Source organism: Chionomys nivalis, chromosome 2 (genome assembly GCF_950005125.1).
Source record: "Chionomys nivalis chromosome 2, mChiNiv1.1, whole genome shotgun sequence".
Classification (NCBI taxonomy): Eukaryota; Metazoa; Chordata; class Mammalia; order Rodentia; family Cricetidae; genus Chionomys; species Chionomys nivalis.
The window spans coordinates 110,778,313-110,802,694 of record NC_080087.1 but is presented as its reverse complement, the minus strand read 5'-3'; the positions used below and the strand labels follow the sequence as shown (position 1 = coordinate 110,802,694).

The following is a 24,382-nucleotide window of genomic DNA, read 5'->3' as shown; positions in this document are numbered from 1 at the left end:
TTCATGATCGTAAATTTATTTTCTGGTAGTTTAAACCAGTTTACAAAATAAATATTTTATTTTCTCCATAGCAAAATGCATTGATCATTATACTAAACAGTGTGTAGAAAATGCAGATTTGCCTGAAGGAGAAAAAAAGCCAATTGACCAGAGATTGGAAGGCATTGTGAATAAAATGTTCCAGCGATGTCTCGATGATCACAAGTATAAGCAAGCGATTGGCATTGCTTTGGAGACCAGAAGACTAGATGTCTTTGAGAAGACTATACTGGAATCTGTAAGTAGATAATGTCATTTAGAGGTTGGGATTGATGGGAAATCACTCTTTTTTTGTTGTTTTGTTTGTTTGTTTTGGTTTTTCAAGACAGGGTTTCTCTACGTAGCACTGACTGTCCTGAAACCAACTCTGTAGTCCAGGCTGGCCTTGAACTCACAGAGATCCACCAGCCTCTTCCTCCTGAGTCCTGGAATTAAAGGTGTACTTGTTATTGATTCTCTGACAATCTCATGCATGTATGTAGTGTATCTGAGTCATACCCACTCCAGCCTTCCTCTTCGCACTCCTAGATGTCCCCACCTCATGACCTCCTTTTTTTTTTCCCATTGCACTTTATTTGTTGTCTGTCTAGATAGAGCACACATGCGCCACAGTGCATGCAGAGAAATCAGAAGACAATGAGAATTGGTTCTTTCCTTCCTCCACGTGGGTCTTGGGGATTGAGCTTAGATCAGTCTTGGCAATAAGCATCTTTACCTGCTAAGTCACCCAAATACCTGTCCTTTCTTTTATAACTTATGGAGTCTCATTATTGCTTCCTCCCACTGACATGGCAGTCTACCGGTTGTCACACCTCCAAAGAAAAATGATTTCCCTTCCCCGGTAACCATCGCTGTCAGTAGCTACTCTGCTAGAGCTAGAGTCCCTTGAGCCTCCCTCATCCACACTGGAATGTTGACTGGCTTGAGCCCATGCAGGTCTTGTCCAGGTGACCAAGGCTGCAATGAATTCCTGAGTTCAATGGAATTCACGTCTACTCAGGTCACATGTCTAGAAGACATATTTTGCAGTCTACCTGTTCCTCCTCACCCTTCAGCTCTAATATTCTGTATGTTTTCTGTTCTTCAGTGTTCCCTGAGCCTTGGAATGGTTATCTAGATGTCCTATTTAGAGCTGAACACCAGTGAATCGTTCTCAGCACTTTGACTAACCCTGAGTCTGTATGTTAATCACTGCCCACTGCAGAAAGAAACCTTTCTAACCAAAGTTGACAGCCCCACTAACCTGTGGCTATAAACATAAATATTTAGAAGGTATCTGACAACATATCCATTGACAAAAACAAGAGCATCAAACAAAGGCCTGTGTCAGTCAGAGATGGAGATAGCTCTATCACATTGTGCTTTGTGGCCTTTGAGTGAATGTGGGCAGCAAGTCACAGGGGCTTTAGCAACAAAATAGGAAAAGGTAATTCAAAGCAAAGCATTGCACAGCCAGGTTTTTATAATTTTTATTATATGATCATTATAGCATACTATATTCACATAATGACATCCTGATTGATCATTAAGTAGTATTGAATTCTTTTTACTCCTTTTTTCTGTGTTTGTTTTATTTAATATCTGTTTGGGTTTTATAGCTTTTCTGAAATAAGGTCACATGTAGGCCAGTTTGGCCTCAAATTTGAATTCCTGATCCTTCTCCCTACATCACTCAAGGTGTGGGATCATGGATGTATATCACTGTGCCTGGTTTTTCATTCCATTTTTTTCCGTAAAGATATAGAAATATGTAATTATTCTTAGGATTCCTCCAAGCCACATGTGTGGTGTATGCCTTTAATTCCAGCACTTGGATGTGAAGACAGGAGGGTTGACTACACAGTGAGGTGCTCTGGGAAAGTCAAAGGCTGGGAAGGGACCTCAGTGGCAGAGTGCTTTTCTTGACTTTGATGCCTGTGATCACAAAAACAAACCTCTTAGCTGGTTTAAGTTTTCTAGTTTAAATCATTGGCTATTCTAAACACAAAATAAACAAATAAACAGTGATCTCTAAATGTACATAATGCTTCAGTAACTAGATAATGATATGTCTTTAAATTATGTCTTTCAGAATGATGTCCCAGGAATGCTAGCTTACAGCCTCAAGCTCTGCATGTCTTTAATGCAGAATAAACAGTTTCGGAATAAAGTATTGAGAGTCCTGGTTAAGATCTACATGAACTTGGAAAAGCCCGATTTCATCAATGTTTGTCAGGTACTTACTCTGATCACTTTACTCCATGAGAACTACTGCATGGTACAGCATAGTCGCTGTTTTGTTACGCTGAGTTGCTATGGGCTTCATACAGATCATTACACATCCTGTGAGGATAAGATAACATGATTTGTATTCCTTTTTACTGCTAAGTGGATTCTCATAACACTTAAAAATAATTTTCCTACAATTATCCTACAGTGTATTCTTTGTATTCATGTTTATTCTGTATTTAGTTTAATATAATGTATGGGCTCATAACTCAAAATACAACATTGGGTATATTTTATCTCTCTCTGTACCACTTAAATTTTTCAAGTAGCGTAGAAAAAATATGAAATAAAGCCTGATTTTTCCCCCCTTCTCTCTTGGAGGCCTTTCCCTAAAGATCATTAATGGTAGATGTTTTCCACAATTTATTGCACATTTAGATCTACTAAATCTCTGCTCAGTGTCTGCAACTTTCAGTGACAGAAGATATGCATGGTTTGCTTTTAAGCAATTTGATACACTGTATATACTTTTGTATACTGATTAAGAGTATAGTATTTCATATTCATTGTAATGAATACAATTATATATATATATATATAATTATATGTGGGGGAGTACATACATATATGTCCCCTTTAAAAAATGATTCAGAATGCAATTTGAGACAGAAAATACCAGGATTAAAAATGGCCACATTGAAATTACTCCAAGTCAACACAGGGTTTTAATTTGATTTTTTTTTTTATATTACCCAAAGTCAGTTTAATATTTAACACTGTATTTCTTTTTACTTTTCTTTGATGTTTTTGAAGTTCTGTTTCTAAATTATTTTTTTAATGCTCATATATAATATTTCTCTGCCCCTTTCTTCTGGTTCTACTTCTTTGTTTTACTCCCTTTGGTAATGTTTAATGACTTACTGTGGCTATTCAGTACATTAACTCTGCCTTACTTAAGCACTACTTACTAGTCACTTCCTTTGTTTCCATTAATTCTTGTTCTTAGTTTATAATAATTTTGACTATGTTTTTCTTGAAAGTGAGTAGCTTGCTGCTTATGAGGGAATAACATTTAAGCTGAGTTTTTAAAAAATTAAACTGAATTATTGAAAGGTTAGTTTTGTTTAAACACATGGAAGATTTTTAACAAAGTAAAAGAAATGCTTTAAAATGATAATTTTGATTACTCTTATTCTAGCACAGACAGTATAATACGTGTTAAATGAATGATTGATTCTCAACATTTTATGGCAATAGAGAAAGTATAGGTTAAAAAGTACTGGATGTAAATTATGGCTAGGCAGTGGTGGTACACGTCTTAAGTCCCAGCACTCAGGATGCAGAGGCAGGCGGATCTTGAGTTTAAGGCTAACCTGGTCTACAAAGTTCTAGGACAGCCATAGCTACACAAAGGAACTGTGTCCTTAAAAAAAAAAAAAACCAAATAAATAAATAAGTAGACAAGTACATGAATAAATTATGGATGTGATTAAAAGAAGTGAAGATTGCTGGGTGCAGTAGTGCACACCTTTAGTCCCAGTACTCAGGAGGCAGAGGCAAGCAGATAATCTGAGCTATATATAGGCTAGCCTAGTCTACATACATAGCAAGTTCCAGACCAACCAGTCAACTTAATCAGGGATACACAATGAGATCCTGTCTTTAAAAAAAGAGAGAGAAATTGATTCTGCAACTGATACTGAATACAATTAGCCACAAGGCACAATATTAGGACTGTGAATGTGATTTTTTTTTTTTTTTTTTTTTTCCTGTTTTTCGAGACAGGGTTTCTCTGTAGCTTTGAAGCCTGACCTGGAACTAGCTCTTGTAGACCAGGCTAGCCTCGAACTCCCAGAGATCTGCCTCCCGAGTGCTGGGATTAAAGGCATGCGCCACCACCGCCAGGCTTGTGAATGTGATTTTTAGGAAACATTTACTTAGTGTTGGGTTCTGAAATGGAATGCTAGACTGGATAAGTCTGTTCTGGTTTGTATTGTGAACTGTGTCATGCTAAGTTCCTGTATATGAAGTTTTCAGTTACTGTATGCTTATTCTTTATCTCCATTTCAGTGCTTAATTTTCTTAGATGATCCTCAGGCCGTGAGTGATATCTTAGAAAAGCTGGTAAAGGAAGACAACCTGCTGATGGCCTATCAGATTTGTTTTGATTTGTATGAAAGTGCTAGCCAGCAGTTTTTGTCATCTGTAATCCAGAATCTTCGAACTGTTGGTACCCCCATTGCTTCTGTGCCTGGATCTACTAATACGGGTACTGTGCCAGGATCAGAGAAAGACAGGTATAAGTATCTTCTTCATCACCGTTAACTGCACAAAAGATTTTTTTATTAATCTGGGGACTACATAAAATATTCACAGGTAGTATATTTTTAAGAATAAATAAGTTTAACTATTAGCTTCTATAGATTGTAAGGTCTTATGGTATTGCCCTATAATAGGCAAAGTAAGGACAACCAAAGTGAATCCTTCTAAAAAGAATTAGAAAGGATTAGGTGGTAGGGCAAGCATGTGAGATAAAATGTCGCTACTTTATTGTATTAAAATATGTGGGATGGGTGGGCCAAGATAATGGTCTCAGATCCATCTGAGATAGAATTTAGAAAGAAATGTTCTGGGCTTTGCGCTTCTATTAAAGCCAAATAAATAATGCCTTAGATTCATACAATATGCACTTTCCCCTGCATATCCTTATACATTTAGACCAGCTCTTTAAAATGTTTATATCTTGACTGTTCCAGCATATTTTTCTCCCATAACTGTCTGTTTAGCAGTAAGAGTCATTGTTTTGAAACCTATTAAGATCTTGCTTCCGTCTCAACTGTTAATGCCTTCCTCATATATTTCAAACAAAATTCTGTGTATAGGAAGTATCCTTTGAGGCTCAACAGTTATATCCACAAGCTCTGCATTGGCCGGTTAGACTGACTGACTGGGGAGGGGCAATCCCTAGATAATACAGTATAGTCACTACTTAGATAGCATACTAGGGTTCTTGCAAACTTGACACAAGCTAGAGTCATCTGAGAAGAGGGACTCCATTGAGATTTCCTCCATCAGATTGCCTGTAGGTAAATCTATGGGGCAGTTACTTGGTTGATGATAGATGTGGGAGAGGCCCAGTCTACTGTGGTTATTTCTACCCCTGTGCAAGGGGCCCTGGGTTGTATAAAAGATTGAGCTGAGCAAACCATAGGAACATCCAGTAAGCAGTGTTCCTCCTTGGCCTCTGCTTTAGTTCTGCTTTGATTACTGCTGTGACTTCCTTTCTTGACTTCCCCCATGATGAACTGAAATTGGGACATTGAAGCCAAGTGAACCCTTTCCTTTTGGTCAGGTGTTTATTACAGCAATAGAAAACAAACTACTGGATGGGTGGTGGTGGTGCACACCTTTAATCCCAACAGCAGTCAGGCAGATCTCTGTGAGTTCAAGGCCAACCTGGTCTACAGAGTGAGTTCCTGGACAGGCTCTAAAGCTACACAGAGAAACCCTGTCTCAAGGAAAAAAAGAGGGAGGGAGGGAGGGAGGGAGGGAGGGAGGGAGGGAGGGAGGGAGGAAGGAAGGAAGGAAGGAAGGAAGGAAGGAAGGAAGGAAGGAAGGAAGGAAGGAAGGAAGGAAGGAATTGGTATTGCTGTTAAGTACCTGACAATGTTGTTTTGGAGAGGACTGTTAAGTATTTGAAGTTTTGTTGTGAGGAGCCATTGAATGCTTAGAACTTAATGGGTTCTGTGAACTCTGAAAGATTTTTTTTCTCTTTCCCATTGATCTATTTGTTTTTTCTTATGAAGCACTAAGACTTATGTCTTCAAATCAGATAATATAGGGTGTTTCTATCCTAGTGCTGGGGGTCCTTGTAAATTCCACACACTCTACCACTGAGATACATCCACCACCACCGCCCCCAGTTTGATTCTCTTTTTTATTGTAGCTATTGTAGATCTGTTGCATTTCTGTGGGGATTTTGACTGGGATTGTGTTGAATCTCTTCACTGAACTCCATAATACTGAACCTGTAACCCTGGCAGTATTTAGCCCATAATCTATGAACATGGTACTCTTTGTCATTTACTTACATTTTCTTTACTTTTTCTCAGTGGCATATTATCGATACTATGAAAGTGTTTTTGCATTTTTCTTAAATTCTTCATATTCTTTTTTAAATTTTTTTATGTGCATTGGTGTGTTTTGTTTTGTTTTGCCATAGGTGTCAGGTCCCCTGAAACTGGAGTTACAGACAGGTTTGAGTCACTATGTGGGTACTGGGAATTGAACATGGGTCCTCTGGAAGAGCAGTCAGTGCTCTTAATCCATGAGCCATCTCTCCAGCCCCAAGTCTTTCTATTCTTAAGTGTATTATAGTTTTTGATGCTATCATGTAGTATTTTAAATTTTATTTCCAGTTTTTTGTTGCTACTATATGGAAATACTCTTTTTTATGTATTAACTTTGAATCCTGTAATCTTGCTAAATCCTTTTTTTTGGGGGGGGGGTTCGAGACAGGGTTTCTCTGTAGCTTTGGAGCCTGTCCTGGAACTCCCTTTGTAGACCAGGCTGGCCTCAAACTCACAGAGATCCGCCTGCCTCTGCCTCCCAAGTGCTGGGATTAGAGGCGTGCGCCACCACCACCTGGCTGCTAAATCACTTTTTAGTTTTAGAAAAATTTAAAATCAGAACCTTCTATAGAATTCTCTACATAGGAATTATGCATCTGCCAATAGAGACCATTTTACTTCTCCCTTTCACTCTTCCTACCCGCCCCTTTTTTCTACGCTGGCTAGAATTCCAGTTGCATTTAGAATAGCAGTAATGAAAGTAAATATCCTTTGTTCCTGATGTTAGGGGAATAGCATTTAGTTTCATTTGCTGCCCCATTCATATTTACACCTGTTTATTAAAAAAAAATTTTTAACTTTATTTAATTTTATAGATGAATGTGCTCATGTATTTCTACACGCCAGAATAGGGTATCAGATCCTATTACAGATGGTTGTGAGCCACCATGTGGTTGCTGGGAATTGAACTCAGGACCTATAGTAGAACAGCCAGTGTCTTAACTGCTGAGCCATCTCTCCAGCCCTTGAAATGTCTTCTTTTTGTGGGGAGGGTGTTTTCAGGACAGGGTTTCTTTATAACCTTGGCTGTCCTAGAATTTGCTCTGTAAACCAGGCTGGTGTCAAACTCAAAGAGACCCTCCTGCCTCTATCTCCTGAGTGCTAGGATTAAGGATATGTGCCACCATTGCCCAACTAGAAATTTCTTCTTGATTGAAAATTTTTTCTTTGTTCTTAAATTTTTTTAAAAGTCATTCTATGTTTATTTGCTGTCATGTGAGTTAGTCTTTTCTGAAATGATTAGGTTTTTTTCTCTCATTTTTAACCTTCTGCTAGTTGTATTTTTAATTTCTGACTTTTTTCTAATTCTATTTTGTTTTGTTTTGATATAGGAACTCTACCCAAGCTGGCCAGAATACTGGGATAATATAGGCATTAGCTGCTGTGACCAGTTTTATGTGGTGCTAGGAATTGAACCTTTATGCATGCTGTGCTACCAAATGAACTACATCCTTAGCCCATCTGATTCTCTTTTTTTATCTTAAATCACTTTTTTCCTCTCTTTCTTTCTTTCTTTCTTTCTTTCTTTCTTTCTTTTTTTTTTTTAAGAAAGAGTCTCACTATATGACCCTAGCTAATCTACAGCACATTATGCAGACCAGGCTGACCTCTGACTAGTTTACAGTGCATTGTTGTAGACCAGGCTGGCCTCTGGCTAGTCTACAATGCATTGTGTAGGCCAGGCTGGCCTCTAGCTAGTCTGCAGCGCATTGTGTAGACCAGGCTGGCCTCAGATTTACAGAGTTCCACCTGTCTCTGCTTCCTTAATGCTGGAATTAAAGGCATGTACCACCATACCTATAAAATGTCCATTACTTGAAATAATTTTTTTCATATTGTATAGAATTTTACTTTAGTCATTTTCTGTGGCTTATTTTACTAAAACTAGCCTTCTAAAACTTTTACAGAGGCTTGTTAAAGGTCATTTTTCCAATTTCAGTGTTCCCTAAAACTTCTTTTGTGTTAATGTTTCCTCTGCCCACTGTTCTCTCTCCAACATTGTGATTGACCCAGACGACGTGTCGGCTGTTTAGTGTAAAGTTGTGGGGTCCCAGATAGTTTACACTTTTAGCTATGGGTGATTCATCTTCACCTGACTATTTTGGGAATGGACAAGATACTTTTTTGTCCCCGTTTTTGTTGTGTTTATTATTCACAGAGTTTGCTAACCTGGATTCCTTTTCTGTTTGTTTTAAAGAGTTTATTTAGGGGAGATTCAGTATCTGTTTCCTCCATCTTAGAGGTACAAGAATCTTAATTCTTAACAAATAATACCCACAAAGTGAATATATTTTCTTGTAAAATGTTTTGGACATAGTTCAAATCTACAATATAACTAAATTGCCTGTCCCTTCTATTTTAAGAGATTTATTGAAATGTTGATCTTTGGCTTTCTTCATTTTAGTGACTCTATGGAAACAGAGGAGAAGCCAGGCAGTGCACTGGTAGGAAAGACACCGGATACGGTGAGTGGACTGCTCAAAGTATTCTTGAAGGGCCTTTTCTTCTTTTTTTGAGGGGGAGGAAGGGGGAGTGGGGTGACAGCAGAGGGGACTGTCATTGTGTCGCCCTGGCTGAAACTGACTGTAATAGATCAGACTAGAGGGCTGCCTGACAAGTGTTGAAGTTAATGGTGTTTGTTACCATGACCAGCATATTTTTTAAAATACATGATATATATTTGAGTTTTTGAAAGTTTGTGTTTTCTTTTTTTTTTTTTTTGGTTTTTCGAGACAGGGTTTCTCTGTGGTTTGGAGCCTGTCCTGGAACTACCTCTTGTAGACCAGGCTGGTCTTGAACTCACAGAGATCCACCTGCCTCTGCCTCCCAAGTGCCGGGATTAAAGGTGTGCGCCACCACCGCCCGGCATGAAAGTTTGTGTTTTCTATAATAAGTAGATTTAAAAATTCATCTAGAGGACCCAGGTTCAATTCCAATACCTACATTATGGTTTACAACTGGATGTAATTCTAGTTCTAGAGACCCTATGCCCGTTTCTGGTCTTCATAGGCAGTACCTGGCAAGCGAGTGATGCACAGCCAATCCATGAAGACAAATACCTATACACATAAAATAAAAATAAATGGGGCTGGGGGGATGGTTCAGCGGTTAAGAGCACTACTGGCTGCTGAGTGCAATTCCTAGCAACTACATGGTGGCTCACAACCATATGTATTAAGATTTGGTGCCCTCTTCTGGCCTGCAGGCAGAACATTGTATAGATAATAAATAAGTAAATCTTTAGAAAAAAAATAAAAGTAAGCAAGTCTTTAAAAATAAATATAAAAGTACGGGGCATTGGTGGTACACGCCTTTAATCCTAGCACTTGGGAGGTAGAGGCAGGCAGATCTCTGAGTTCAAGGCCAGCCTGGTCTACAGGTCCAGGACAGTTAGGGAGGGCTGCACAGAGAAACCCTATCTCAGAAATATGGATGGATGGATGGATGGATGGATGGATGGTAGATAGACAAACAGACAGAAGCTACCATAGGGGTCTGGCCTGGGAGATAGCCTAGCAGTTAGAAGTGCATGCTGCTCTTTCAGAGGACCTTAGTTGAGTTCCCAGCACCCATGTTGGGAGGCTCACAACTACCTGTAGCTCCCATCTCTGGCTATCTGATTCTTTCTTCTGACTTCTGAGGCTACCTATACACACATAGCATAATTCACACAGACATATACAAATAATTAAAAATTATAAATCCTGGTTTAAAAAACTACCTTGGGATAAATTGCATTCTTCTTTTGAATTTGTAGTCTATGTAAGTGGAATGTGATTAAAAAAGGAAATTGTGTTTCTTCCAAACATTGATAGTTGAATTTCCTAGATCTTATTAAAATATGAGGGAAGAAGGGTGTGGGAGGGTATGAGTTATATGAGTCCTGGTTTAAGGCTGATGAAATAAGCTTGGCTTAGTGAATTTTACTAATATTTGGATTTTCGTTCTTTTTTGTTTTTGTAGAGTCCAGAGCCCAAGGACCAGACACTGAAAATGATTAAAATTTTAAGTGGTGAAATGGCTATTGAATTACACCTGCAGTTTCTCATACGAAATAACAACACAGACCTCATGATCCTGAAAAACACAAAGGTAGACATTGTCCATAATGGAACATTCTTTAATACTTTTTGAAGCCTTTGTTTTATTTTCTATAATCAAGAAAATGTTAACTTTTTGTAAAAATAACAATGAATGTGGCTAAACTCAAAAAAAGCTACGGAACATGTTTGAATGTGTCCCTGGATTTGCCCCCCTCCCCCCCCCCCCCCCCCCCCCGCACCGAAAAAGATCAGTGAGTGGGGAAAGCACTCGCTTTCTGGAGGGAAGGGAATTAACAAAGATTGAGTTCCTGTTTTTGTGCTAGTCTCTTGTTGGGAAGTGTGGTGAGTTTTTTTGTTTCATTCTTAAAAACATTTTTATCTTTTTGTATTCACATAATAGTTGAATATGTTAGCATAATTAAGACTTTGCTGTTGCATTATTGAGACACTGATCCTAACAGATTTTAATTTTTGAATAGGTATGATTACTATTTCGTTCAGAAGTTTTCTAAAGGGCTTGAGTGATAAAGGGCTCAGTTGGTAAATGTTTAGTTGTTCAAAACATGACATGAGGTCAATCCCAGGAACCCACAAAAAAATGGCAGGTGTGATGGGGAGTCAGGTGAATTGGTTGAACTCCAGAGAAACCCTGACTCAAAAAGCAAGGTGGTTAGCTCCTGAGGAATGACACCTGAGATGACACATGTGCTCCCACATGAACACTCACATGGTGTTTTCAAGGCAAGTAGCTCATCTGTTATTGCTGTGCCCACTGCTCTCTTTACAGTGTACTAAATAAACTTTTCCTTCTTGGGAGTAAAAAGTTTTCATGTTAAAAGATAAATAGCATTAAAAAAAATCTTCTTTCTTACTTAGTATCCCTTCCCAGAGACATTTGTTCTTTTCTTACAGCCATGTACTGTTCAGTGGCTAAACAGTGTTTTATTTAATCATCTGTAAGGTGCCTTTTGAACCCTTAAGTTCATGTTTACAGATGACAAAAAGATACAGACTCGCATAATTTGTAAATAGGTTAGGGCTTAGGAGGTAGTTCAGGAGTAGTGTGATTGCCTGAAGTGTAAAAAGCCTTGGGTTCTATCCCCAGCACTATAACTACGTTTCTACATTGATGTATTTATAATTTGGTGACTGCCAGAGGTGTAGGCCAGAAGAGTTATAGCATTGCTACTTGAATTAGCCCAATACCTTGGACCCCTTAGGCAAGCTGCTAAAGAGAAACAGAAATTTGAGTAGTTAACTGAATAGTTAAGCTATTCAGGAGAAGAGTGGGAAATCTGTAATTCACACTTTAAATCTGTGATTAAAAAAATTTATGATTAAGCCAGGTGTTGTAATACAGGCCTAGAATCGATAGACTTAAGAGGAGAAAGTAGAAATCTCAGGAGTTCAAGCAAGTTCAGGCCTGCTTGGACTATTTAAAACCCTGTCCCATAAAACAAACAGAATATGATCATGACCTTAAGTTCATAATATACCACAAATAATACTATTTGGTTGTCTTGTTTTTCCAAGCTAGCTATGTAATCCTTATCTAAAGAAATGTCCCCAGATTAATTTTGTTTTTGTTTTTGTTTTTGTTTTATGAGACAGGGTTTCTCTGTAGCTTTGGAGCCTGTCCTGGAACTCGCTCTGTAGATCAGGCTGAGCTTGAACTCACAAGACATCTGCCTGTCTCCGCCTCCCGAGTGCTGGGATTAAAGGCATGTGCCACCACTGCCCAGCTCCCAGAATCATATTTTAAATCTCATTTCAATTGTTTTCCAATTACGCTGCGAAATATGGCTTCTGAATGTGTGTGAGCTTATGTATGTATAAATATTTTGCCAGTGATAAAGAAGTGTGTACTTGTTTTTGTAGGATGCAGTACGAAATTCTGTATGTCATACAGCAACTGTAATAGCAAACTCATTCATGCACTGTGGTACTACCAGTGACCAGTTTCTTAGGTAAATATGCCTGGAGAATTCCATTGTGGTGGATTTTTTTTTTAATAAGTTATCTATATTCCTGTGTCTGGGGGTAGAGTAGGTATGTACAGTTGTGTTTGGAAGCCAGAGGAGGGTGTCAAATCCCCTGGAGCTGAAGTTACAGGAGGTTGTGAGCCATTGACTTGGGTGCTGGGAACTGAACTTGGGATCTCTTGAAAGAATAGTACATGCTCTTAACCACTAAGCTGTCTCTCCAGCCCACCATTGGTTTGTAACTGAGATTACAATGATAGTACTTCTTACTATACTTTGAGTAGTCTTGAATTTTAAGTATGTTTGCTTGTTGCATATATTGTTTGTTTTACATTTACTCATTTAAAAATAAAATTAATTTTATTAGTTGCTATGGTAACTTTAAGGAAAAACTGATAAATTATATTTATAGATATATGATTTTCCTTTTCAAAGTAGAATTATATATCATCCATTTTAAGAATCTTCCGAGCTGGGCATTGATGGTGCATGCCTTTAGTCACAGCACTGGGGAGGTAGAGGCAGGGGAATCTCTGTGAGTTCCAGGACAACCAGGGCTATGCAGAGAAGCCTGTCTAAAAAACAAGCAAGCAAAAAACATCAGAATATTAACACATACGTGTAATAACAGCATTTGGGAGGCTGAGGCAGGAGGATCACTGGTTGAAGACCAGTCTGGGCTACAATGCTAGACTCCTTCTCAGAAAGGGAACAGCTTACGTAGGACAATAAGTATTAATAATGCTCGGCTTGCTTTGTTCCTTACAGAGATAACTTGGAATGGTTGGCCAGAGCCACTAACTGGGCCAAATTCACTGCAACTGCCAGCTTGGGTGTAATACATAAGGTAATATATTTTATTCATTGTGACTAACTATCAGAGAAGAAGCCAGTTTTCTGGGGCTAAGAAGCGTAAATTTATTGTAATTCATCAACATATGTTGTCAGCTTATCTCAGTCCTCAGACAGGGAAAAATAGAGTAAAGAAGGTACTAAAATAGATGTATTCCAACAGAAATCCTTTTCCTGTGATGACTAAGCCATTTTGCAACGGTTTGTCTTAGTTTAGCTTAGTTCTGTTGCTGAGATTCAATGGCCACTGCAATTGTTATAAAGAAAAACATTTAATGGGATGATTTATAGTTTAGTTCATTATGGGACATGGTGGCATGCGGGCAGACATGGTGCCTGAGAAGGAGCTGAAAGTCCTACATCTTGATCCATAGGCAACAGGCAGTGGACTGAACTATGCGTAGGAAACCTCAGAGCACACCTCCACAGTGACATACTTGCTCCAACAAGGCCACACCTCCTAATAGTGCCGCTCCCTATGAGTTAATGGGGGCCAATTACATTCAAACTACCACACAGTTCAATTGAAATGTTGGATAGTCTAAATTAATTTGAAGAAACATTGTAAAACAAAGTAAAAAGTAGATTTAGCCACCATGTTTTTTAATCAGGGTGTACCTAGTTCTCTTAAAGACTCATATTTGAATAATGGAGTTGTTTGGATGACTGCATATTCTGTTACCTGCATCAGCAAAGGGACATTCTGTGGAGATGATGGTGCATCTGTGTTCCTCTACCTTTTTCTTATCTCTTGTGACAGGGCCATGAGAAGGAAGCATTACAGTTAATGGCAACATACCTTCCCAAGGATACTTCTCCAGGATCAGCCTATCAGGAAGGTGGAGGTCTCTATGCATTGGGTCTCATTCATGCCAATCATGGTGGAGACATAATTGACTATCTCCTTAATCAGCTCAAGAATGCCAGCAATGATGTAAGTATTAGAATGAAAAGCCAAATTTCCATTATTTGAGAATCTAGGACAGTGGTTCTCAACCTGTGTATGTTGCAACCCCTTTGGGGGGAATCAAACCACCATTCACAGGGGTCACATATCAGATATTCTGTATACCAAATATTTACATTACAATTCATAATAGTAGCAAAATTGCAGTTATGAAGTAGCAATGAAATAATTTTGTGCTTAGGGGTCCTCACAACATGAGGAACTGTGTTAATGGGTCGCAGCATTAGGAAGGTTGAGAACCACTAATCAGATTATATATTTGCTTAATATTTCAGTGGATAGTGTAGTTGTTTTTTTTCTTTTCTTTTTTTACTCTTTGGGGGCCCACTGCCCAGCTCCCAAATAATCACATGGAGATTTATACATACTTATAAATGCCCAGCCTTGTCTTGACTTATTTCTAGCCAGGTTTTCTTAAATTTAGTTAATCCTGTTTACCTTTTGCCTCTGGGCTTTCACCCTTTTCTATTTTTATATACCTTTTCTTTCCTTTTTTGTGTAATATATTACTCTTTTGGCTCTTTGAGGGGGCCCACCACCCACCTCCCAAATAAATCACACACACACAGTAGCTTATTATTACTTAAGAATGCCCAGCTTTAGTTTGACTTGTTTCTAACCAGCTTTCCTTAACTTAAATTATCCTAACTACTTTTGCTCTGGGATTTTTCTCTTTCTTAGTTCTGTATATTTTTCTTTCATTCTTACTCCGCGGCTGGCTGGGTAGCTGGGTGGCTGGCCCCTGACATCCTCCTCTCCTTGTTCTCTCATTGCCTCTTCCTTAGCTCTCCTTCTGTTTATACTCTCTGCCTTCCAGTCCCACCTATTCTTTCTCCTGCCTTGCTATTATTCAGTCAACTCTTTATTAGGACCATCAGCCTATTTTAAACAGGCAAAGAATCACAACTTCACAGTTAATCAAATGCAGCATAAACTATTTCCTAGCCAAAAATAATAATAATAATATTTCCTAACATTCTTTCTTATTCTGTGCCTGACTAGGTGGCTGCCCCTCTCCTCCTTTTCTTGCCTCTCAGTCTTGTCTTCCTCATTTCTCCTCCTATTTATTCTCTTTGCCTGCCAGCCCCTCCTATCCTTTCTCTTGCCTAGCTATTTATCATCAGTTTGTGGTGTGGTTTTTTTTTTTTTTTTTTTTTTTTTTTTTTTTTTGAGACACAGTTTCTCTGTAGCTTTGGAGCCTGTCCTGGAACTAGCTCTTGTAGAACAGGCTGACCTTGAACTCACAGAGATCCACCTGCCTCTGCCTCCCGAGTGCTGGGATTAAAGGCGAGTGCCACCACCACCTGGCCCTTACCATTAGTTCTTTAGTAAACCAATCAGGTGTTTAGGCAGGCAAAGTTAACACAACTTCACAGAGTTAAACAAATGCAACATAAAAGAATGAAACACGGTGCTGGAGAGATGGCTCAGAGGTTAAGAACATTGCCTGTTCTTCCAAAGGTCCTGAGTTCAATTCCCAGCAACCACATGGTGGCTCACAACCATCTGTAATGGGGTCTGGTGCCCTCTTCTGGCCTGCAGGCATACACGCAGACAGAATATTGTATACATAATAAATAAATAAATATAAAAAAAAAAAGAATGAAACACATTTTAGCATCGTTAAACAAATATTAAACAGCATTAACAAAAACGAATGTAACACATCTTAAAATAATATTTCACAACAGGAAAGATTTCTTAGGATTTGGTAATACCAAAAACAGTACTTTCCGTAGTAATTTGGTGAGGGAGGGTTATGTTGATACTGCTTTTTTTGGAGGGGGGTTCAGTTTTCTTGTGATAGGGTCTTGCTGTTTAGCCCAGGTAGCCTTCCAACTCAGACATTCTCCTTCCTCAGCTTCCTGAATGCCAAAATTACAGAAATGAATCATCACAATTACTTTTTTTCCTTTCTTCTTTTTTTAATAGCTAAGTTTCTTTTCTTTTTCTGGAAGTTAAAATTGTGCTTTTATGTCCTTTAAGAACAGGTGACATAAGCAAGACATACATAGTTCTAAGTATCCCTAAAATACACCGTTGTCTCACTTATGGCTCTTGGAATGTTATTACTGTATTGATCCTGCTTCTCACCTGGTATAACCATGTCATTTTAAAGGAAATGCAGGGCTTCCAAAGTAGCATATACTCTGAGAAGTCAGAATTATTGCTTATTTTAATCATAAATAAGTTTTTCAATGTTATTTATTTTTGAGAAAAATTATTAATTAGTCCTGTTATTTTAAATGACTCTGAAATGACGTGTTAGACTTTAGTTTTCAGGTTCAAGTGAATTTTTAGAAAGTTATTAGGATAATGGTTAAATGAACCAGAACACCTTAGCCTCAAATGTCTGTGGGAAAAAAATGAACCAAGAAGATGGTGTGTCTTGATTAGCACTCCATGTATGTATGCACATCTTTACTTCACTTTCAGGTAGTTTATGGATAGACAGACAGACACACACACACACACAAAACAACAAAACACTAGTAATAGAGGCCTCTTCTGAATGAAGCAAGGAGTTCATAATCAGAAGTATCTTACATAATTAATGAGAATATTGATGAACCAGCTTTTTACTAAAAGCTGAGTAACTCTGAGTGATGCATTACATATAAATAGGAACTAATGGCGTTATGTCTTCAGGGACCTGTTGTCAGCATGAATAAACATGAAACATTTTTGTCCTTGAATTTCTCTAGTTGAAAACATTAAAATTCTAGAGGTGGAATGTCCTATTGCCCTGGCTTCAGCAGCACCCACGTTAGGACAGGGTGTGATTTACCAAGGTCAGCCAGTGGGGAAGGAGTGTTCCCAAAGAGTGCTGGAGTTCTGCCGCCAGTGAGCATAAACTGTATATTGGCAATGAACAACCTGCAAAGCCTTTTTCAGATGAAGATGAGCTTTGTGCTCTACCCTATCTCCCTGCTTGACAAATGTATTCAGTAGGTGCTTTCTCCTCAGTCCTTAGCATCTCCTGTACTGCCTCCTTCTCCAGAGGCCACAAACATCAGCATTTCACCTGCCTGCCTCCCGTTCTTTCACTGGTACTTGCTTCTAGTATTGTTCAGTCTCTCTCATGTAAATTTATGGAGGTACTCGTATTTCTTTCTCTCATGCACTTCTCCAGTCACTGTGTGCACCAGCAGACATCATAACTAAAATTGCTGACGTTGCCATGGAACTCCTGATTCTCTGATCTTTCTTACTGAGCCATCCTCTGTATGTTTCTCATCAAAATATTTTTTGACAATTGAGAAGTAGAAGGATCAAACAATTCAAGATCATCCTTAGCTCCACAGTGAGTTTGAAACTAGCCTAGGTTATCGCACGTGTGTACTTTAGAATTTTTTGGATTTTAAGTACTGTGTTCTAAATTATTGAAACCAATGCTTTTTGCCCTAGATTGTTAGACATGGAGGCAGCCTGGGCCTTGGTTTGGCTGCAATGGGAACTGCTCGTCAAGATGTGTATGATTTGCTGAAAACAAACCTTTATCAGGATGATGCTGTGACAGGTAAACATTTGTTACTGATACAACAATCTTCATGATTAATAGAATTGTGGGTTTGTTTTTTGTTTTTTGGGGTTATTTTTTGTCTTTTATAGTCTTCTTTTAAAAACTGAAGATGAAGAAATTCTAGGTTTTAGTTTTTTTTTTGTTTTTTGGGTTTTGTTGTTGTTGCTTTTTGTTTTGCAGTTGGCATTGCATTGGACAGGATGGAGAAGGCTAGTGTTGTCCTAAAAATTTAGTGGGTTTTTATTGCTGAGTGCAGATTTTGCTCCGTTAAGCAGGTTTATCTTAATACTTTTTTTTCTTACATAGACTTTCTAAAGAGGCGTATGCAGAGTGCTCTGACAGAAGTAACTTGTGCAAATAGAAAGTTTTTAAAGAGACCTGTTTGTGTCCTGAGAATATTCTATGGTGTTTGATGATAAGGGTTTTTTTTTTTTAGGGTTTTTTTTTTTTGGATATTTATTTTATTATGTATACAATATTCTGTCTGTGTGTATGCCTGCAGGCCAGAAGAGGGCACCAGACCTCATTACAGATGGTTGTGAGCCACCATGTGGTTGCTGGGAATTGAACTCAGGCCCTTTGGAAGAGCAAGCAATGCTCTTAACCTCTGAGCCATCTCTCCAGCCCCTGGTGATAATGTTTTAAAGCAAACAAACAAAAAAAAGTTGCCATAATATCTCTTGACTTTTATTACAAGATTTGATGCTGCATTTAAAAGGAAAAATAGCTATAAAAGATGGCTCCCTTTTTTAAAAATTGCTGATGGAGAAAGATGACTCAGCAGTTAAGAGCTCATTTTGATCTTACAGAGGTCCAGAGTTCAGCACCTACATCAGACAGCTCACAACTGCCTGTAATACCAGCTTTGGGGGATACAACCCTCTGACTTTCTCAGACATGTGCATATATGTACAAACACATGTACATACAAATAAATAGATAATAATAAAAAGTTGATTTTTTTTTTTTTAAGGTGGCAAGGGCTGGGGACATAACTCAGTAGTTAAAAGCACTTGTCACTCTTTTTTTTTTTTTTTTTTTTTGGGTTTTTTTTTTTTTTTTTTTTTGGGTTTTTTTTCGAGACAGGGTTTCTCTGTGGTTTTGGAGCCTGTCCTGGAACTAGCTCTGTAGACCAGGCTGGTCTCGAACTCACAGAGATCCGCCTGCCTCTGCCTCCCGAGTGCTGGGATTAAAGGCGTGCGCCACCACCGCCCGGCCCAGCACTTGTCACTCTTACAGAAGGCCTAGGTTTGGTTCTCAGTACCCACATGGTGTCTTAGAACTGCTCATAACTCCAGTTCTAGGAATTTTAATATCATCTTTTGACCTCTGCAGGCACCAGGCAGTATGTGGTTGTACATACATACATCCAGGTAGAACATGCATAAATTAAACCTCAAGTTATTTTTAGTTCCTTTCAGGAGGTTAGGCTAATGGTTGTTTTGATAATTGGTGCAAATAGGTGCTACTTTCAATTGGATATATATGTTTTTTGGGGGCTCTATAAACATTACTGTTGCTTGTTATTTTACTTCTCACTCCAGGGGAGGCAGCTGGCCTGGCCTTAGGTTTGGTTATGTTAGGTTCTAAAAATGCCCAGGCTATTGAGGATATGGTTGGCTATGCACAAGAAACTCAGCATGAGAAGATTCTTCGTGGTCTAGCAGTTGGCATTGCATTAGTGATGTATGGAAGGATGGAAGAGGCTGATGCTCTCATTGAATCTCTCTGTCGTGATAAGGTGAGATCCTATTTGTTTTCTCCCCTACGTTCTCATTCTATAACCTCTTTGTATGCTTTAATAGTCCTCCCCACATCCCAAGACAGGTTTTTTGTTTTGTTTTTTGAGAGAGGTTTTCTCTGTGTAACAGACATGGCTGGCCTGGAACTCACTTTGTAGACCATGCTGGCCTTGAACTCACAGGGACCCACCTGTCTCTGTTTCCCTGTTGCTAGGATTAAAGGCATGCACTGGTACCAGACAGGGTTTCTTTGTATAGCCCTGGCTGTCTTGAAACTAGCTCTATAGACTCACAAAGATCCACCTGTCTGTTTCCTGTGTACTGGGATTAAAGACATGCACTTCCACTGCCTGACTTAATAGTCCTTTAATAAGCTATAATGTTTATTATCTTTTCATCAGAAAACTGGCATTCTCTATACTTACTTGAGTAAAGATTTTCTGATATCTTATTTATATGATGGTATTATGTGCAGAGGTAGTAAGAGTTACACTCTTCTCTGTAATGCAATCAATACATTATTGTTTATTGGCTGGTTTACTAATTAATTTGTTAATCTATTGGATTCCATATTTCTTCCATGCAGTACTCCATGCTCAAGAATAAGGAAAAAGCAAATTAGAATATGGTGATGGTACATGCCTTTAATTCTAACACTAGGGAGGCAAAGGTAGGAGGATCTCTGTGAGTTCAAGGCCAATTTGGTCTGCAGACTAAGATACAGGACAACCAGAGCTATACAGAGACACCCTGTCTTGAAGAAAAAAAAAATACACCAATTCTTCTTTTATTGAGGGTTTATTTTCCCCATTCACTTTGCAAACTACCAATCACAAATGAATAGTTTTAAGGTTCATGGTTCGCACATTAAACAAGTCTGCCTGGAGTCTGTGCTACTAAATCTGAGGTGTTTTCTTTCAGAAGGGAATTCACTTCATTGCCCAGGTTGTCCTGCAACAGCTGGACACAAACCTACCATCTAAGCCTCCCAGATAGTTGTTGGAACTGCAGGCTTGCTTCACAGTGCCCACCAATAGCCACTCTTGGAAGTAAGTTGAAGATTAATTGGAATTACTCTTTTTCAGGACCCAATTCTTCGAAGGTCTGGGATGTATACTGTAGCCATGGCTTATTGTGGCTCTGGTAACAACAAAGCTATTCGACGCTTGCTACATGTTGCTGTAAGTACGCTGATATTTTTTAGGGGTAACATGGAAGGGCAAGTTTGCAGGTGGACAGTAGAGGTGTAGGCTATCTATACCATATAATCATGTAAATGATCATCAGTGGTCTTAAGCTTAGATTCTCATTTATTGAACACAGTAATCTATAATTCAGTAGATTTTCAGAAATAAAATAGAATAATACTATGTCAGCATGAATCGTCCTCAAAAACAAATATATTTTCTGAAACTCTACCCCAAGGAGCATTCTCATTTGTAAGAGACAAAATCATAAAAATGTGTAGTCATCCTAAAATAGGCTGATTTAAAGACTGTCAAGAAACCATTTTTTCTAGCCAGTGCAATTAGCTTTAGGTACCACTAACTGGGAACATGCTCTGTTTCAAGAGATCTCCTGCACAGTACATCTGATGCCTATGCTTGCCAACAGCCTTTTCCACAGTCTTCTCAATCTAGACTATAGTTCATTAAGAATAATGTTGCCAGCTCAAATAGTTTTCATTCCACATTTAACTTCATGGATTTCTACCAACTTGACAATGGGAAAAGGGAAAACAGCATTACTTCCAATACAGAGAGGATATTTATCTCTACTAAAGATATACTCTTGTCCTACTTTATTAGCATCTGTGCTTGATCATTATCTTTTTGTGTGGTGGTGGTGGTGGTTGTTGTTGTTGCTATTGTTGTTTGAGACAGGGTTTCATTGTGTAGCCCTGGCTGGCCTGGAACTCACTCTATAAACCAGGCTGGCCTCAAATTCAGAGATCCACCTGTGTCTGCCTCCTGAGTGCTGGGATTTAGACATATGCCGCCACCATTTGGCAAATCCTTATCCTAGTTAAGGTTCTATTGCTGTGAAGAGACACCGTGACCACAGCGACTCGAAAACATTTAGGGCTTGTTTAGAGTCCCATTGTCATCATGGTGGCACATAAACAGACATAACGTTAGAGAAGTAGTTGAGAGACCTGTTCTGTGGGCAGAAAGAAAAGAGTGTGACACTGGTCCTGACTTGGGCTTCTGAAACCCCAAAGCCCACCTCCAGTTACATACTTCCTCCAACAAGACCATACTTCCCAATAGTGCCACTCCCTATGAGCCCTATGGGGGCCATTTTCATTCAGACCACCATAGTCAGCATAGTGTGCATTATATCGTAAACATTTCTATTTTGCTGGATCTTTGTTGTAAGAAGGACTGCTTATTTGTTTCCCGGCCACCCAGACTCCTGTAATAATCACATAGAAACTGTATTATTTAAATCACTGCTTGGCCCATTAGCTCTTGCTTCTTATTGGCTAACTCTTACATCTTAATTTAACCCATTTCTAGTAATCTGTGTATCGCCATGTGGCAGTAGCTTACCAGGTAAAGTTCTGTCTGGCTCTGGTGGGACTGCATATCTCACTCTTACTCCGCTTCCTTTCTCCCAGCATTCAGTTTAGTTCCCCCCCACCTACCTAAGTTCTGCCCTATCATGGACTCAACACAGTTTCTTTATTAACCAATGATATTCACAGCATACAGAGGGGAATCCCACATCAGGTCTTGAGGCATATCATTTGGAAACATCAAAGGAATGTTTGAGTGTTCTTATGCCCACAAAAGCTACAATGTAGCTGAATTAGTCTTAAGTGGTTCTGAACCATAACCTCACCAGGCCACAAAGGCATCTAACTAAGAAGCTTCAACGTGGAATTCTTTGATTTAATTTTTCAAATTAAGAAAAGAGGGTTTTTTATTTTATTTTATTTTTTGAGAGATACTAGTTAGCCTTGAACATCATATGAAGATAATTTTGATCTCAAACTCACAGAGATATACCTTTCTCTGCTTTCCTCATGCTGGGATTAAAGGTGAACTAGGAAAGACTTTTTAAAACTACATGAGCTAGTTCCAGGACAGGCTCTAAAACTACAGCGAAACCCTGTCTCAAAAAAACGGGGAAAAAAAACTACATGTGTTATTATTTTTTAAATTTATTTACTGTATATATTTGAGGTATACTGTATATATTTGTTTTTATATACTTAGTAAAGAAAAAACTTATCAAATATTAAGGCCTAATTTACATTTGAGTGATGATGTTTATCTCAGTGTATTAATGGAGTGTGTATTATAATGTGTGTTACAATCATCTTAAATTTCCCCCCTAGGTAAGTGATGTTAATGATGATGTCAGGAGAGCAGCAGTAGAATCACTTGGCTTCATTTTATTCAGGTAATAATTTTTAGCTTCAGATTCTGTTTGCATTCAATTTTTTACGTAAAAGTTTAAATACCTAAATATATTGAAGTTCAGAGGAATGCCCGTGAGGTTGCTTCTGTGTGTCTGAAAAAAAAAATTGTGAATTTGAGAATTAAAATGCCATTTTTCTGTTCAGTTTTCTGTAGTATCTGCTTTTTAAATTTGTCTCTTACTATGGCTCATACATGTGCTAAATCCCAGTTTCAGCAGCAGGTGTCGCCTCTGAGCCATCTTTTTTGTTTGTAAACTCCTTTTACACCATGATAGTCAGGTGGCACTAGTGAGTCAAATGATGTATGTGCATGTTCTGTGTTACCCAGGCTGGTCCTGAACTTGGGCTCAAGAGGTTTTCCTGCCTCCGCTTCCTAAGTAGCAGAGGTTACAGGTGTATACCCTGTGTGTGGCTTAAAGGACCTTGATGAGTTGTCTTCCAGAATACCTTGAAGAGGTAGGGGCTAGGAAGTGTTGAGTATCTTGCTTAAAACATTTTTATAGATGAAGAAAATTGAATGTGGTCAATTAGTTTAAGGAACAGGAGTTTAAAAGTAAGTTCTTTAAATTTTACTTCAATGCATTGTTCCAAATATGAAATTGTAAAGGTGAAAAGAACTTAGAAATCAGTAAGTACTCTTTTTAAATGTTGTATTACTTTTACTTACTTGTATATGTATGTCTGTGGGCATGTGTGTACCACGATGCACTTGTGAAAGTGAAAGCAAAAATCTGAGAGTCAATTCTCTTGTACCACGTGGGTCCCAGAGATCAAACTAAAGTCATCAGGCTTGGCAGCAAAGTGCCTTTCCCTACTAAGCCATCTTGTTGGCCTATATTAAATACATATTTTTTTACACTGAGACTATTAAATTTCACACAGTTTGCATTGTGGAGCTAAATGATGAGCCTTAGATTCCAAATAGTCTCATGATAAATCTAGCTTTCTCTCTCCCTTTGCTTTTGTCAGAGCTCTGTCTTCCTTGAAGAGGCGCTAATAGAATATTGTTCTCAGTTTCCTGGTTGCATTTAATATTTGAGAAGTGTCTGTCTTGTCTAAAATTCTTATGTTTCCTCATGTGACATCATTTACTTTCAAGTATTGTGCTCTAGTTTTTTGGTTTTTTGTTCTTTTTTTAACTATGTGTTAAACTGTGTGTTAAAAACTATGTCAGCCTTCCTGCATGTATGTATGTGCATCACATGTGTGCAGAAACCACAGAGGTCAGTACCAGGTATCAGATCTACTTAGAGTTGTGATCCTAAGTCCTTCTTCTGCAGAAGCAACACATGTTCTTAACTACTGAGCCATCTCTCCAGAGCTCACTGTTTTGTCTTTCCCTTTCCTCTGATAGTCAGGGTTTGGTTTTTGAGCCAGGTTCTTGTTCCAGGCTGGCTTCCTACTCACTATGATTGTAGCCCAGGCTGGCTTCATAATCATCCTGCCTCAGCCTTCCAAGTGCTAGGATT

At 38.6% G+C, this 24,382-nt stretch overlaps 1 protein-coding gene across 1 annotated transcript in view; it reads left to right on the top strand.

Moving 5' to 3' along the window:
• The window catches only part of Psmd1 (proteasome 26S subunit, non-ATPase 1), an 80,389-nt gene that overhangs the window by 11,925 nt on the left and 44,082 nt on the right, over positions 1 to 24,382 (top strand). Inside the window, exons 5-16 of the mRNA XM_057762508.1 lie at positions 72 to 277; positions 2,111 to 2,254; positions 4,318 to 4,544; positions 8,782 to 8,842; positions 10,341 to 10,469; positions 12,299 to 12,387; positions 13,171 to 13,249; positions 14,015 to 14,188; positions 17,630 to 17,741; positions 19,289 to 19,485; positions 20,572 to 20,667; positions 22,830 to 22,894. Coding sequence (XP_057618491.1) covers positions 72 to 277; positions 2,111 to 2,254; positions 4,318 to 4,544; positions 8,782 to 8,842; positions 10,341 to 10,469; positions 12,299 to 12,387; positions 13,171 to 13,249; positions 14,015 to 14,188; positions 17,630 to 17,741; positions 19,289 to 19,485; positions 20,572 to 20,667; positions 22,830 to 22,894 — 1,579 coding nt within the window. The remainder of the gene's footprint in view (positions 1 to 71; positions 278 to 2,110; positions 2,255 to 4,317; positions 4,545 to 8,781; positions 8,843 to 10,340; positions 10,470 to 12,298; positions 12,388 to 13,170; positions 13,250 to 14,014; positions 14,189 to 17,629; positions 17,742 to 19,288; positions 19,486 to 20,571; positions 20,668 to 22,829; positions 22,895 to 24,382) is intronic.